The sequence below is a fragment of the Centruroides vittatus genome, unplaced genomic scaffold (assembly GCF_030686945.1).
Source record: "Centruroides vittatus isolate TY-2023 unplaced genomic scaffold, ASM3068694v2 scaffold_1444, whole genome shotgun sequence".
Taxonomy (NCBI): Eukaryota; Metazoa; Arthropoda; class Arachnida; order Scorpiones; family Buthidae; genus Centruroides; species Centruroides vittatus.
This window is the reverse complement of record NW_027122679.1, coordinates 2,443,114-2,460,734: the sequence shown is the minus strand read 5'-3', so window position 1 is coordinate 2,460,734 and position 17,621 is coordinate 2,443,114. Positions and strand designations below refer to the sequence as shown.

The 17,621-nt window shown below is 32.4% G+C and overlaps 1 protein-coding gene across 1 annotated transcript in view; it reads right to left on the bottom strand.

Annotated features, from left to right (window-relative positions):
• Nucleotides 1–1,030: 1,030 nt before the first annotated feature.
• Sgf11 (SAGA associated factor 11kDa) overlaps nt 1,031–17,621 on the bottom strand; it is a 53,640-nt gene continuing 37,049 nt past the window's right edge. The window contains exons 7-9 of the mRNA XM_067284763.1: nt 13,529–13,644; nt 5,998–6,137; nt 1,031–2,304 (exon numbers count right to left, since the gene is read on the bottom strand). Coding sequence (XP_067140864.1) covers nt 2,147–2,304; nt 5,998–6,137; nt 13,529–13,644 — 414 coding nt within the window. The 3' untranslated portion in view covers nt 1,031–2,146. The remainder of the gene's footprint in view (nt 2,305–5,997; nt 6,138–13,528; nt 13,645–17,621) is intronic.

Here is a 17,621-nt window from a genome sequence, read left to right as displayed (position 1 = left end):
TCATGGCACACTCTGCGCCACATTGGTTTATGCTTTTTACATTTCCTGGCATCTAATATAAACTTCTTTCATAGATTCTGATTTTCATTTCATACACAGGAACGTTAGCAATCAGACGGCTCAAAGGATTTGTTCTATATTAGATGCCAATATTACTCTTGAGCACGTTTTGTTAAGTGCTTTCTGATCCTAGGCAGTGGCCGACTAGGCCTAAGGGTGAAAGAGTTTGGGAGATATTAGTGCAAATTAAAAGCCTCATTAAGAGAAAAATAGGGCATATCAGTGTGTAGTATTAATACAGTATACGAATATATTTTGCATGAACAGAATGGTAGTACTGATGATGGGTTTTTAATGCAATGTCCTTTTGATATTTAAAAAACCTGTGAAAATACAATTATTATAGAATTAAAATTAAAATAGAATTATTCGGTGCAAAAGTGGTACTATTAATTCGAGGGCACCTGATTATAGTGGGCCTAGGGATATCATATTTTTAAAGGTGTCACTGCCTGAGGACTTTGTTTTCTGGCAATATATTGTAGTTCATTTTGTTGTAACTATACAGAATTTTTGTGGCAAGATACAGAAGTATAATAGATTGCTAGGTCTTTTTTTGCACAACTAAACTTTTGCGTTGTTGCTATTGAGCAGAGATGTCACTGACCACTATCAACACCTCCAATTTCATTGTTATCCTGATAGGTACTGTACCTAAATCGCAAAATTACAAACACACTAATGTTAAAAAAGAAGAGAATAAATTTAAATTCATTCTATGTGGCCAACTGCTTTAAATGTTCCCCATGTAATATGAATTTGAATCAATACGCAAATTAGTTTCAATTTTAAGAGTAAATTTAATAATGGCTAATATTTCAAAGTGATTTCCAAAATATTAGCCAATTATACAAAATCAAAATTCACAAACTGTTCTCGTATTTATATAGATATTTTTTAAAAATTAGCAGAAAAAATAATGTATTGTTTTTCATTAAAAACTAAAAAAAAATACTGCAAATAAATCAAATTACCTCATCTAATTTGTGTTTTATTTAATTTTTACATTTGATGTTGGAAGACAGTAATAATACTGGAAGAAAAAAACATCCATTTACTGTCTTTAAACAAATTATTAAAAAATAAAAAACAAATTTACACTATAAAACAAATTTCACATCATCAATGACTATATAAGTCAACAGTGCTGTTTTATTGCATTCCACAATGTAAATGTTTCTTCAGGAAAAGGGATTTTGCACTTGCAAATTCCCTACAAGTGCATTCGTGTTAACAATATTGACTACTTACAGAATTTCGTAATCAAAAATAAGCAATATTGATAAATCATTTTGCCAGTAATGTCTTTGAAATTAACGGCGGATGGACCGTATCCGGCTATTTCTGTACTGCGCCACATCTGGAGAAGGCTAGAGGCCTATTTTTACTGATGCAGATGTTTGAAATTCGACTATCTTTTGCGTTCATTTTACACGTAACATTCCTCCGATAATAAAAAATAAATAAAACGAATCTTGCAAAGAGCATTTCAATTAAGTTGTTTCCAATAAACATATCATAACGCTTTTTAAATAAACCTTAGATTCTTTCTAGAACACAGTATAACCAAAAACAATTAACTAAAAGATTTTAAGTAAAAATAGCACTGACTTTGCATGATGTTAAATGTGCAAAATATCCTTTCTTGGAATGCATATTTTGTAATTCCTTTAAAGGTTTATTACAATACCATACAACTACAGAGATACTGTAGTCTGACACGACGGCGACTCGAGCGACATCCTCGAGACGTGTCGATAAATACAGTCGATTCTGCCATCTATTATGGACAGTATTTCAGAAACGAGTGAAAGAGAATTCCATTTTTTCTTCCTGCACAAATTTTACAATCCTTAACCGGCAGGTTAATTTATTTTTTCTCACTACAACATTTGCCAACACCATCCAAATCTTGATCTTGACCTTCATAGTAACATTTCAAAACAAAAGTAAGTGTTGTTCCTGATGACATAGATCACTAGCATCACTTCTTTTGGTAAGTAGTACATACTCAACATCTGGGCAGTAGGATCAAGAAAAAATAATAATAAGCATATCATAGGAATGTCTCATCACTTCTTTAAGTTCAAATAATTTCAAAACTACTTTGTCCAGTTGATCCTTGACTGGAATTGCTTCCCACGCTTCCCTGTGAAGGACGAACTCTGCTTTTTTTAGAGTTACAACTATGGCTGGGACGATTAGGATGTAACTTTTTCTTTTCTTTCTTCGACGAAGAAGCACCTGTTAGAAAATTAGCATTAATAAACACATTTCATTTTAAAAAAATACAATTTTAATCATTTCTGTAAGAAAAAAAAGTAACAGTTATGTAATAAATATGCCTAATTCAACCTTTAAATAGGATTTTTTAAATTTAGATACCCAAATTAACTGCTTGCCATCAAAAATACTAATTTTGCTTAGAGTAAAAAATTTTATTCGGAAGATTTTTTTTGCAAAGTAAAAATATTAAAATATAATTAAATTCAAATGTTTAACTTTTCAAAGTTCCTTAAATAATTTTAAAATACAGATATACCTTGACTTTCGACAGGCCTCGGTTATGGCAGACTAGTCATAAATCCAAAATAGTACACGCAAATGAAAACAATGCCAGCTGATGAAAGAGGTCATGTGATCGCTATTAATTTATCTTACCATGGGATATTTTATACTAAGGTGACCATAAACAGTAATCGATGTTAGTAACGACAAAACAGAATGTGCATTACTAAATGTAATGTACATTCTGTTTAATAACACTATTTATTATAGCTATTATAGAGCATATTATACTGTAAAGAGTATGGGGTTATATATTCAGTACATATAATTCATACTCAGTAATTGCTAACTGTATGCTTACAGCTAGCAACTACTAAGTCAATTATATAACTACACTATATGTGCCTTGCATTTGCTGATATAGCTACTACAAATGCTTAACTACTGTTGTAACTTCAAACTGTCGTAGGTCAAGTGGTTACAAGTCAAAATAAGTCTGCGTATTTATTAAATTAGGAGTTGGGTTAACTATTCCTACTATTTTTTTCTTTAATCAAAAATTAAGAACTCATTTTTCTGTAATAATAATGTTATTTATAATAATTTATAGTGCGCTAGGTAAACCACGAATTGCACTGCAATAAAATATTCTAATTATGATTATGACAGAATCTTACTGATACTTATCTAATTGTAAAACTCATCTTTTTGAAATAGATACAACGCATTACTCAAAAATAGGATACTTTGATATGAAGAAAGAGTGACCACATCATTGTTTCAGAAGCCTGAAAGGTATACACTTTTGCTTAATAATGCTTGAAAGCAAGTCAGCATTTTAGGAATTTTTGTAGTCAGGAAACTTCTTTCAATACAAATAATGATATTGTATTGTATCACTTTGGATAATTTAACAATCGACAAATACATTCGTAATCTTCTGTGAGAATGACGTGAAGGAAATCACACGCTAGAGAAAGTTCCAGTATTCAAATGTTGTGTTTGTGTGTATTTCAAAAAAGCAAGCAAGAATTCTCGTTCAATTTTCTCAGCATTCAAACAGGAGGTTAAAAGGAACATTAGGAAGTCCGATAACTTTCGGTTATACTAGGACAAATTTAAAAGTAATAACAAAAGCTTAAAAGAATTAGTTTTGTTAAATTATGATAAAAATCTCAATTCAAAAAATATTTAAGCTTAAAAAATACTTCAACACTAGTCAAAAGTTAAAATTGTGCATGATGGTGTCATCTGTTATGAGATGTTATTAAAAAATAACTTTTATATTATTATTATAAAAAGGCAGAAAAGGCTTAATTTTGTGGGTAGAGATGCATTTTTAAAAACATCGTAAATGCTAATAATGAGTAAAAATTGCAATAGATATGACCCCCACTTGAGATATGATTCCCCTTGAGTTCCATCTCAAAAATTAAAATTTAATAGCACCAATGCTGCTTATATACAAGTTACTGTGCCAAATTTTGTTTCTTAATCTTTATTTTTATCCCATCACACATACACACCCTGGGAAATTTTCCTTTTTTTTTTTTTGGGAGTTCAGGGCATCTCAAAATGTTGAGATTTGCAAAAATCCTGGATGGTCAAATTTAACAATTAGAATACTTTCCCATAACAGCTGGAGAAATAAAAGGCAAATACAGTAAGACCCCGCTTAATGCTGACTTGATATAACGCGGTCTGCTCGAAGCCTAAAAAAAGCTCAAAATTTACACTGATTGAAATTATCGTGGCCAAACACAAACCAATCAGCAAAACGTGGCAATTCATCGTAGTGCCGTACTTTCCTTAAATCTATGTTTGTTTGGTGCAATTTTGGAAAAAATATATCATCATGGATGCCATAGGCAATATCGACTTGGCTTAGCAAGAATTAACTGATAAATGCACGAACGAAGTGTGGAAGAAGTTATGGCTGAAGGTATCCAAGAATTCTCAATGAGAAGAGCCTAATCGATACAGCAGGACTAGGAGATGCAGACAAGTAGGATATTCAGGAGTTACTGCAGGTTTCTGGTGAGAGCCTTACCGACAACCTTCAAGAACTGACAGAACAAGGAATTCATGTAGAACTGGAAAATAGAGATTCTGAAAACAAAGAACCCAAAAAATTTCTTTACAGATTTCCTTAGTAAAAATTTGGTAACGATAACTGAAATCGTTGATCAAATTGTGGCAAATGATCCAGATTTTGAAAGGAGTGCAAAAGCGAGACGAGGCATTTTGGATGCAATCTCTTGCTATCGACATTTGCTTAATGAAAAGAAAAGCAACAAATGAAACTACGCGACTTCATCGCGAAAAACAAGAATTTTAGAAAAGTTACGATCTTCATCACAAAATATGAACTTTACATTTCTGTGTGCATATGTTTGTGTGTTATTTAACAGATTATTATTATGCCAATTAATATAAAAATAATTTAAACTTAAAGTAAAATCCGTTTATTTTCGGTCACATGTTCCCCTTTCCCTATTTACTCTATGTCAAAATGACCATTTAATGCTGTTTCATTTACTGCTTTGTCATCTAGGAATGCAACCCCCGCATTAAGCGGGGTCTTACTGTACTACCATTAGACAGATGAAAAAATCTTATCAACGAAAACAAATTACACAGTAAAATATTTTAATTACGATGTAACAGATTGAGAACGGCTCTTTGTTAGCACTTCGTAAATCGTGATAACATACAATTTTTGTCCAAGCCAGATAGGTTTTATAAAAAGTAAAGCAGAATTCCTCAAAATACAGCCTAAATTATTTTTAATTTCCCAAAAAGTAGTAAGTCAACCAAATATAGTAGCCTAGAGATCTACAAATATCTCAATCTGCTACTTGTAGCCCAATCTTGCCCAGCCATACTTTATGAGATAAGAGAAAAAAGGGTATTCCACGAATAAAGTGACACCCAAAAATGTGTTACTGTAAAAATAAAGCAATATTGACCAGATTAGAGCTGTTCTTAGTCTATTGTTCTCTTATACTATGGAGGCACTTCGATCTAAATGAACAAGTTAACATACACATATAACAGTTCAAACAGAATTTTCACTTCAAATTTCATAGCAGCTGTATTTCGAACTAACAAAATTCCTTAACGTGTAATCTATATCCGCAGCCGGGACAAAAGTAGTTATGAACTAATGGGATTTTGGACGTTAATTTGAACTATCTGAGTTCAAATTAACAAGGGTTTTTACATTAAATGTAATTGAAGATCATTAATCGTGTTGCCGAAATAAATATTTTGCACGAATGCTAATGTGCAAATGTATTAATTTTAATAAAACTGTTGGAAATACACTATTTCAAAATTAATAGCATATTTCACAAGCATAGCAAAAGTAATTCATTTTTAAAGTTTTTGCCGAAACGTTGTCTAAATCATTAAATTTAAAATAATCACCATTATTAGTGGAGGTAGAATCAGCAGGAGAGGCATTTGCAGAATTTCCAGATTCCCATAACCGCAACATCTGACTGTCTCCTTCTTCTAGTGTATCGACATCTACTTGCACTTCGTCCGATGTATCGAGAAGAGAACTCCTGAAAGAACTAATAACGTTAATCATTTTTATTTTTAATTTATTAAAATTATCAAAGTAATCTGAAAATCTGAAATATTCATTTATTCTAAATAAAATTAACATTATAATTTTCATTACAGTATTAATATACTATAATAAATTTTCCAACTACTACAGGTAGCCCTCGGTTTATGCCGGTTCACAATAACGCCGCTGCGCAATTCGCCATGTAATTCCCCAATTTTTCCTATGCTAGATTTGACTAGATTTTGTCCAGATTTGATCAATCCTAGCGAGAGACGAGTCCACTACAACACCACATGTCGTGGCTCGTTGGGATTGGTGTAGATCTGGACCAATCCCAACAGTTTGTGGAACCGTTAGATTTGAATGAGCTGCAGACCGGACAGAGTTACAGTAGAGTGGAGACGCGGATTGGTCGACCGCCGGCCTGTCAAAGCACATATATAGATCAATTTCAGCGGGAAAGTTTGAGTTTGCTTTGGCCACACTAAGAAGCAATCGTTTCATCTTGCCAAAGGAAAGTGGATATCATCTGGCTTAAGAAGGCATCATTTGGCCAACGAGGAGTGGATTCATCTCAACATCAACAAGTCACGATTCCCAGAAGTGCCATCTCATCTTAAGGTGTTTTATTGAATGGACTTTTACGAGATAAGAACATTAGTAAGCATAGGCGCTCTGGGTTTGGATGCCATTTATTGAACATCAATTAATTTTCAACTTGACTCCACATATACAAGAATAAAGGAGGGTTATTATGTCAGATAAAAGAAGTGCACCAGAGTCAACTAAACATGTTAAGAAGGGACAGAAACAAAAATGGAAGTTATTCGACTAATGGAAAATGGACAAACACGCCCTAATGTCTGTAGATCTTTGTACTTACCTCCATCGACTGTTACTACCATTATGAAAAATGCAGATAAAATTAAACACTCTGCTCAACAGTCTACGGCAGTAAATGTAAAACATGTAAGTTACAGTAGAGGTAAAACAATTTTTCCATTTTTTCAAAAATTATCGTTATGGGTAAATGATGCAAATCAAAAAAACATTCCCTTGACTCAAGCTGCTGTAATTGAAAAAGCAAAATCAATTTTTGATAATATTAAGGAGACAGATGGAGGCGAAGAAACTTTTTTGGGAAGCAAGGGTTGGTTTATGAGATATAAATCCCGAAATAACTGTCATAGTGTAAAATTATGTGGTGAAGCAGCAAGTGCAGATGTTGCGGCAGTGGCAGCATTTCCTAAGAAATTTCAGGATTATGTAGAACAAGGCAACTACTCTCCAGACCTAATCTTTAATGTTGATGAGACTGGGCTTTATTGCAAAAAGTTACCAGCACAAACTTTTATTTCTCGTGAAGAACGTTCCACTCCAGGTTTTAAAGTTGAGAAAGATAGATTAACTCTTGTTGCAAGCCAATGTTTCAGGAACTTTGAAACTTAAACCGATGTTAGTGTATCATTCACAGACACCATGTGCTTTAAAGGGTCTAAATAAAGATATGTTGCCAGTTTATTGGAAATCGAACAAGAAAGCTTGGAACACAAGATGTTTTCACAGATTGGTACACAAGTTATTTTTGCCTTACTGCACTTTGCTTTTGTGAAGTAAATAAATTACCACCCAAGGCATTTCTTCTCTTGGACAATGCTCCAGGACATCCTCAAAATCTTGATGAAATAAGAACACTATTGGATGTCAAGGTTGTTTACATGCTTTCCAATACAACATCTCTTTTGCAACCAATGGATCAGGGGGTTATTGCAACCTTGAAAGCTTATTATCTCCGTAATACATTCATGGAAATGATGAGAGTTTTAGACACTTCAGAACAAAACAGTTAAAGACTATTGACGGTCTTTCGATATTTTGAAAGGCATTAAAAACATCAAGTCGGCTTGGGATGAAGTTTCAGCAAAATGCTTAAATGGAGTTTGGCGTAAACTTCTACCATGCATGATTTTGAAGTAGCAGCACATCAGGAGAATTTAATTGAAGACATTACCAGATTTGCACGTGATGTGGGATTGAAAGATGTGACAGAACTTTTAGTTCATGATCAGCCACTCTCGAATGAAGACTTAAAAGAATTATACAGAGAATTAGATTGTAAACAGTCAGAGATGGAAGAAAACGAAGAAGAAACTCCAAGAGTTATGAAAACGGCTGATCTAAAGTGTATCCTTTCAACTATGGAAACTTTGACGAATGTACTTTGTGAGTTAGACAATGATTGGGAGCGACGTGCAAATGTAAAAAGGAGCATCATCGCATCCATTTGACCATATTCCAAAATTCTTAATGAAAGAAAACAAAAACGTAAACGATTAAAGATGGATACTTTTTCCGAAAAATGTAAGAGATCCGAAAGTAAAATTTTTTAATAAAAACATTTTACATTATTTTATGATAAAATACATTTTAAAAATTAAATTTATATGTATTTTGTATTATATTGTATTAATAAACAAAATTATTTGCTTATTTTTCACTTATGAAGAACCTAACCCTATACCTCCCTGTAAATATGGGTTCATTTTATGCCGATTTGATTTGCGCCGGCTTTTGTAGGAATGGAACTGTGGTGTAAACTGAGGGCTACCTGCATTTTAAATCGTGCCAGAAAATTAAGATAAAGCTTTCATCACCAGATTAAATAAAACAGAGAAAAGTGAATAATATTCTGTAATGCTACTAACAAAATAAATTTAAGAGAAGTATCAAGAATTATCTATTAAGTAGCAAGTATTTTCACTGTTAAAGTAATCAACATGTAACAAAAGAAAAATCAGCAATCTAAATTCTTTACTTTGAGAGGAGTGTTGTGGTCATGATAAGTATAAGTGACTTTTTAGAGGGTGTGTCTGATTGCATGTGTAAGGGGCTGCATGCACTTGTGCCAAATTTCGAGTTTTTAGTTTATTTAAGATTATTACTTGCAAAAAAAAAATATTAAAAATGCAGCAAATACCAAAGATAAGAAATAAAGGTCCCATGCAGAAGATATGTTCTCTTATATTAGATCAATTTAAGGATCTAAAGCAGGGGTGTCAAACTCAAACTGCTTAAGTGCCAATTTTTTGTCTCAAGTATGACAGCAAGCCCGATGTTTTTAGCTTTTGTAGCCAAAAATTTTCTAAAAAGTAGCCCAAAAGTAGCTGACTGAAAAAATTCCTTTTTAATAACACAAGATTTCGCAATAAAATAAAATAAAAAAAACACCATTTGTACTTTTCCAGCAATAAGTTTAATCACAGAACAAACATTTTCCGCCAATTTACAGGCCTGAAGCAGGTCTGTAAACTAATCCAGAAATAAGGATCGCAAGACTCAAAATACAAGCATAAACTGCAATTTACTAATATGTCAAAAACACGTATTTTGTGCGCAAAATAGTGAGAATTATGCAATAAATGATCTTGCCAAGACGGACTTTAATTTGAAATTCAAAAGATGAAATAGAGAAATCATAATGTAAACAAGAAATTAAACACAAAAATAAATCAAATATCTCTTAAGTATTAGGAATAAATAAAAATAAAACCAAAAAAACATAATAATAATTGAGTTCAACAATTTTGTTTAAGTACGAAATATCACATTTTCTTTAGTATCAAGATGATAAAACGTAAATAGCATTATTGAATTGATGTTGAGGGCGTAACTAATTGTCTTGCGGGCCACGACTGGCCTGCAAGACAATTAGTTATGCCCTCAACATCATATCTTTGACATGTCTTATCTAAAGGATGAAAAAGAACAAAGTAACAAGTCTTCAAAAGGTTTTAAGGCCAAATTCCAAGACAAATAGTAATAAAAAGGACATGGAAGAAGATACGCTGATAAGATTTGAGAACTTAGAATATAATTTTAATAATTTAATTATTCTTTTACAGAAATAGTTAACTCTCGAAAATGAGATGTGGGATTAATTAAAAATCAAAGATATAAAAGACTGAAGAGGATGACATTAGATATAATGGAAGCTAGGAAGAAGAGTAAAATTTGTAAGTTTGTTTTTTTTAAAGATTAGCAAGGTTGAGGCCGAAGTTTTAAACGCAAAAACGTGCATGTCGGACGTTCAGCGCCACTTTCCTGTAAGCCTAGAAGTTTGACAATGGTGTTTGGATAGTCAGTAGAATCATGCTCGACATTCCAAACGCCATGGTCATTCTAGGCTTATAAGAAAGCAGTGCCGAACGTCCAACGTAAACGTTTTTGCATTTAAAACTTCAACCTCAACCTCGTTATTATCTTTAAAAAATAAATTTTTTGCAGTTTGTAAAAGCTAAGAAAATGAACCAGCTGAACATATGGAAAAATGTGAAAATTGGTAATGATTTAAATAAATTTGCTAGAGAGAAATTATTACATCCTCAATTTACAGAGGGGGGAAAAAACAAAGGTCATCTTAAGAGAATCTTTTAATTTTGGAAGAGGTAAAAAGTATATTAATTATTTAACAAAAAAAATTTAATATTTCTGGATGCTTTTTTTAAGATTAAACAATGGAAAGATAGAAATAGTTGAAAAATCTGGTGGGCAAGAGGATTGTCTTTTAAAAATTTTAATGTGAAATATTCAAGGTTTAAAAGGTAAACTGGGAGATGACGTTTATGAATGTGATTAAAAATAAAAATATTCAAATATTTTAGTTTTAATTGAAACTTGGATGCAAAATTATATTGATAATTTTTTCTTAACTATAATTTAAAAATTAAAGTGTCAGTAAGAAATGAAAAAATTTGGGTAGAACAACTGGAGGGATAACTTTAATATTAAATAAAAAAAAGCTGGTAAAATAATAGATAATAGAATATCAAACAATTACATAACTATACTTATTGAATTCTCAGCACCTAGACAGTTAGATATGAATTACAGTGATACCTCGGTTTTCAACGATAATCCGTCTGAAAACAATTGGCGAAATCCGAAACCGACAACAACCGAGGCAATTATTTCTATATGAATCAATGTAAATCTAATTAATTTGTTCTAGACACTCCAAAATACATACCAAAAACACATTTTATAGAGAATTGATATAGCATTAAATACTAAAAAGCAATAAGAAATTAACATAAAAGACTAATTAGCATAAAAATAAAAGCATCAAGATTAAAGATAAGATAATTAGCATTAAGATGAAAGCAATGGAATTGTTCGGCTAGACACGCAGGGTAATGTCTTGTCTTGTAGAATCTAGTTGGACGTGAGCTTCTAGCCTATATCGCCTCGTGGTAAAGTGTGATGTAATTGTCATGTAATAGTAGTTGTATGTGTTTATGATGGTCATATCGAGGGAAATAATGCCTCTTGGGAAATCCATTTAAGGGTAACTGGCTCCTATTCAGGCATTACAGATGTGGAGAAAACCCGGAAAACTTCACGTGGCCAGCCCACTCTGGCAAAGCGCAAACCCACAACCGAACTCCCAGTGTTCAGGGAACGGAACCATTGGCCAATGGTGGGCCGTCACGGGGTAATGTTCACACAACGAGAAATAATGCCACACTGCACTGGAAAACGCATGGGTCGCCCTTTGTTTTCGCAAAATTAGCAGCAAGGTCCCTTGAGCACACTGACAAAATCCGAGACAAATCAACGAAAACCAAAACCGACAATAACCGAAGTCAACAAAAACCGAGGTATTACTGTATATTATAGCAGCCATAGTTTATTCTCCACATCTTTCTGATCTTAAAAATAATTTGGGTAAGATATTTGAAATGATTAAAATGTGGCTTTATGGAACTGATAATATATTGCAACTAGGTGATTTTAACATGAGGATCACAGTGTATGGATTCAAAATACTAGAGGCAAAATAGTAATGTATATAATATATGAAAATCAAAAGATAATACTGATAACAGTACAGTAGTGAACCGAAAATTGGAATCAATTGGAGACTGGGGTTGTTCAGATTAGTCATTTGTTCCGATTACGGTTTATGTACGAAAAAATATATTAACCTATCCGATGCTCAAATTTTTCTCCATTGCGTGTCGCTTCCTGTTGAATTTTTCTCCGTTGCGTGTCGCTTCGTGTTGAATTTTTCGTCGATTTTAAGCCTAACGAAAATTTTTATAATAATAATCGAGGCTATCGTATCGTTAAAAATTATTTCTGCATTTTGTACAAACAAAATAAATATATTGAAGAATATAAAAACATGAAAATTATACTTTAGAAGTAAATTTAGTATCAAAAACGTTCGATTCGGCACGACACAGTCCGACTGAAAATCGTTCTGATTACCGGGGTGCCGATTTACGAGTCTCTACTGTACCAGTAAGAATTTGCTAGATGTAATTGAGAATAAACTATTTATACTTAAGGAAGCATGGGATAAATATTCTTGTCAATTATACTTATTCGAGTTTCTATGGCAGATTTGTGATTTGTTCCGAGAATTTCATCGAAAGCGTGTTATGCTCTAGGTTTTGGAGGAAGATTTATCAGACTATTTCCTAATTTGGGTGTATTTTCAAGTAACAGATAATGATAGTGATTTAAATTTCCCTTTGCTCAGATGGATATGATAATATAATATAAATATAAATTCCCAATCAAACTTCCAAAAAGTTTGTAAAAATAGTAAACAACATTATTTAAATTTATCTGATGTTGAATTATACAATATGTGGCAAAATAATCTCCAAAGCTTCGTAATTGTTACAATAATAAGGAATAATAAGAAAAAATTTTCTTTAAACCCCTGGTTTGATAGTTTGTTTTAAAATTAAAACTAAATAAAGAAAAAAAAATTACTAAATTATGTACATTCAAAAGACATCCAAGTCTAGAAAACTTAATTATCTGAAGACTAAGAAATTTTATAATAAATTTATAAAAAAAAAGAAAAGTATGATCATCATAGAAATTTTGAGAAATGTTTATACTTTCAGAAAGACCCAAGGAAATTCTGGGGAATAATAAATAAAATTTAAGTTAAAACAAGCAGGTAGACATGGTGAAATTTTAAGAGAAATGAGCAATTATTTATTGTGGCATTGTCATAATGCCGGGCTGCAATTTTAATCATATTTTTAATTTATTTAGTTTAAAAAATATGCGCTTTCCATCTCAAATTGCTTGCCCCGTACACACCATACTTTTTCTTTAACAATAGAGTCATACCGATCACCTATCTAACACCTTTCAAGGAAAATTTTTGAATTGAAATAATGTGACTTCTAGTTTGCATCAGAAGTTCTTATTTAGTTAATACATACAATTTTTTAAACTAATAATTCTGTGAAATAAATAAAGCAATTAAGAAACACTGTAAAAATAACAATTAGAAATGTTTTATTATAATAATTTTCTAAATTTGTCAAATATTTTAACAAAAATGAAATTTCGACATACCCTTGTCTTCCCAATAAAAAGTGACGGACGGTCCGCCTCTGTTCGTCGGTGTGTTGCGGACACCTATGAGATCTAGTGCACATTTTTTTTGTGTGCTCTGATATTACTCCGCACATCTGAAAACAAAGCTTGTCGTTTTATTATGATAAGAACTAAAATTGTTACAAAACACTTAAAATTCAAATATAATTTATTCTAAAATTATCTTTAAAATGAAGTTTTCAATAACTATCACATTAAGTACATACATATTTTCATCTTTATTAAATTGATATTTTTATTTATGAAGGAAATTTTTATTCTGTTGCCTTCACTAAGCACTCACCAAAATTCTAACTTCAGGAAAAACTCACATATTCCTGTAAATTACTCAACAAACTTGGGTGAACTTTAATATCTTTGTCAAATAATCACAATTGTCACATTATTTAGATCAGTGAGTCTCAAACTTTTTCGATCCACCGCCCCCTTTGTTCCATAAAGTTATACCCAACGCCCCTCGTGTGAGAAAGGATTGGAAATATTCTTAGGAAAACTTTTCTACGAATCTCACACTTTGTGCCCTTACCGTACATCGTTCTCGACATCTAGAAACAATTAAATGCAATGTTTCCTCTTATCTGTTTGACAGAGGAAAGGGAACTTTTACCTTTGATCACCGTTCCCTCCAGCACCTCCCTAGATTTACTCATCACCACAAGTGGGCATTATCGCCCACTTTGAGAAACGCTGATTTAGATGAACATAAAAAATATTGTAACAATGTGCAGAAAACAAATTCTTATTACACTGTTCAAGGGGAAAAAGAAGGGAAAACCGACCTTTTTGCACAGATCAATTCAGTAATTAAGTTTTTTGAATATATTTGTTAAAAACTTACATTTCAACAAAAATATTTAAATTTTGATATTTTAAGATATAAATCATTTAATACATTGAAATGATTGAGCCGAAAAAAAAAAAAAAATGCATGATTTATAGTGAAACAACATATCGGATATTAAATCACCATTAAACTAATCTATTACGAGAAAAACATATTCAAGACCGACTAAAAAATTTGAATTTATATGGAACTGTATAGGCATATGAAAGAAATATTTAGTTTGTTGTACATTAAACTGTGATACAATATGATTTATTATAATTGCTAAAAAGAAAAATACTGTTTTTCTGTTTTTTATTTTATTAATAATTTTATAGACAAAAAATTAATAAAAATAAAACCGAGAAGAATATACATAAATGTAACTGTTCAAATAATTTGAAGGTGAATATATTCAATTTTAATTACAAGATGTGTTAAAATTAAGTAAGATGTCATGCAACAATATATGCAGAAGCCTTCAATATACAAAACTATTTTTTAATACATTAAACGCCACGATAGAAAGGCATAAATTATCGACCTGGACCATCCTTTTTTTTTTTATGGACAAAACAGCACAAATATAAATGGCATTTAATACAAGCAATTATTGTGACATGGTCACAATGCCAGGCTGCAATTTTTAATTTATTTAATTTAAAATACATCTTCTCCACTTCAAATTAGTACTGTCTCTTGCTGTCGTACATCGCACCTTTCCGTCGGCAATGGAGTCGTGCCGGTCATCTAACTCCTTTGGAGGAAAATTTTTTAATTGAAATAATGTGACTTCCAATTTGCATCAGAAGTTCGTATATAGTTAATTGGGACCTCCCGCCCCTAAGGTTAACCCGTCTGGTCTTGAATTTCATTTATCTAACACCATTCTTGAGATTAAGTATGGACAGACGAATGACAGTGGGAATTTATAGGTCAACAATTTTTCAAATTGCAGCCCAATAATTTTGTTTGCATTGTTAAAAAAACCTTTTTTTTTTCCCCTTAATTTTTAAGTGTTGCAATTCTGCAACACATAGCCTGAATGATTTTTTTTTATTATGTTATGCCATCTTGTATGCTAATCATCAGAACTTCTGCCATAATCAAGATTGCATAAATGGAACAATATAAATTGAAGAAAACTACAATAATCACTAAAATAATAGACCTACTGTGTTTTTTTACTGTTTATGTTCACTAAATGAACAATTTTTTCCTAAATATTTGTTTTTGTGTTATGTATTGAAATGATATTGTGCAAGAAAAACATTAGAAATGGCAAATTTTGCTTATATTTCATTTTTTCTTTTTAGGTGAAAAAATTAAATTCCTATTAGTATTATATAAAAAAATTTACTGGGCCAAGTAAAATTTCCATGACCCCAGGCCTTGCTCTAACTGTTTCCATTACATTTATATGGATAGCATGTTGCTCCAAAGTAACACAGCACAGATTTCAACATATAGTGTCCCGTCGGCGAGTGATCATCGCTATATTAAGATTCAACTTAGAGATACTAATATTCGGAACAATGATATGACAATATGCTATCAAAAACAGACAAATTGTGACCTTTTTAAGAAAACCTTCAGCAAAATCTGGAGGGAATATGACTTCTCACAAATTGGCAACAAGGAGGACCTTGACCGATACGTGGAGCATGTCACAACAGCAATTAAAAGAGCTGCCAAAAATTCTACTACCGAAAAAAAATCACAAACCACAACAAGACACACTGGTGGACAGAGGAATTGGCAAGGAACAAAAGAGAATAAAATCCAAAAAAACTTTACAAAGACAGATGAACAGAAGAAAACAAGGCTAAAGTAAAACTACAACAAGATGCTTAAAAACTACAAAAAACAAATAAATAAAACAAGAACAGATTACTGGAGAGACTTTTGTTCCAAAGAAAACAAAAATGGTCCATGGAATACTCTATATCAGATCATCTACAACAAATATAAAAGAAGCAAACATTCTGGACATACTAACCAAAAATAAGAATGAAGACCAAAATTACAACATGATCGATAACATTCACAACATCTTAGACACGCACATCATAAATGACAACACTGAAGAGGACTTGGAAGACCTTAAACAAATACAGACAGAAAACGCAAGAGATATGAACACCAACATTGACAATCCCTTCTCCTTTCAGGAAGTCCAAAGGGCCATAATGAAACTAGCAAACAGGAAAGCACCAGGATTAAATGGGATAACGCCAGAAATGATAAAGGCGGCATTTAATGAAATTCCTATCGCTTTCGTTCATTTGTATAACGAGTGCCTAGGGATTGGATGTTTCCCTAAAGCTTGGAAGGCAGGGAACATCAAATTAATCCCTAAATGTGACTGCCCAAAAACACCAAAAGATTGCAGACCAATTACACTTCTACCTGTCATGGGAAAGATCCTGATTAACATGGCCTCTTGATTAACAGGATAAACTGGCATTTGCACAAAACAAACAACCAACATCCAAATCAATTTGGGTTTCGCTCAGGAAAGTCGACAACGGATGTACTCCTGGCAGTGAAAGAATTTATAAATTGGGCATGGTCCAAAAAACAAACATGGGATTATGGTCAGTATAGACTTCCGAAAAGCTGTTGACCACTTGCGGTGGCTGAGCATCTTCAACTGCCTCAGACAAACTAAATGTCCAAAAAACCTTTTTGTACTCTTTCAAAGTTATTTCTCGGAAAGGCAAGCAATAATTGCTACAAATACTTTCTCAGTTAGCAGGTTAATAAACCAGGACCGCCCAGCAGGGATCTTGGTGCAGGCCTGGCCTTTGGAACCTGACCTTCAACCATCTTCTGTGCTCCTTCCCACACAATGACGATGTAACAATCCAGGCATATGCAGACGATCTTCTCCTCCTTGCAGCTAACAAAAACTAACCACCTGACCAAATCACTAATGAATCCCTAAAATCATCTATAAATGGAGCAAGACAGATAAGCTCCCCATCAACTTCAAGAAATGCACGGCACTAGTACTCACATGGAAAAATAAACGAGGCCAATAAAAATGTGCTCTAAGCATATTCATCGATAATAATAGAATCAAAGTGGCTCGTGAACTGAAGTATCTGCGGATTTACTTCGACGAACGCCTCAATTGGCATCATAATGTTAATAGTCTCCAACAGAGGATCAAACGAAAAAGCAACCTACTTACTTGGATTACCGGAAACTACTGGGGAATAAACC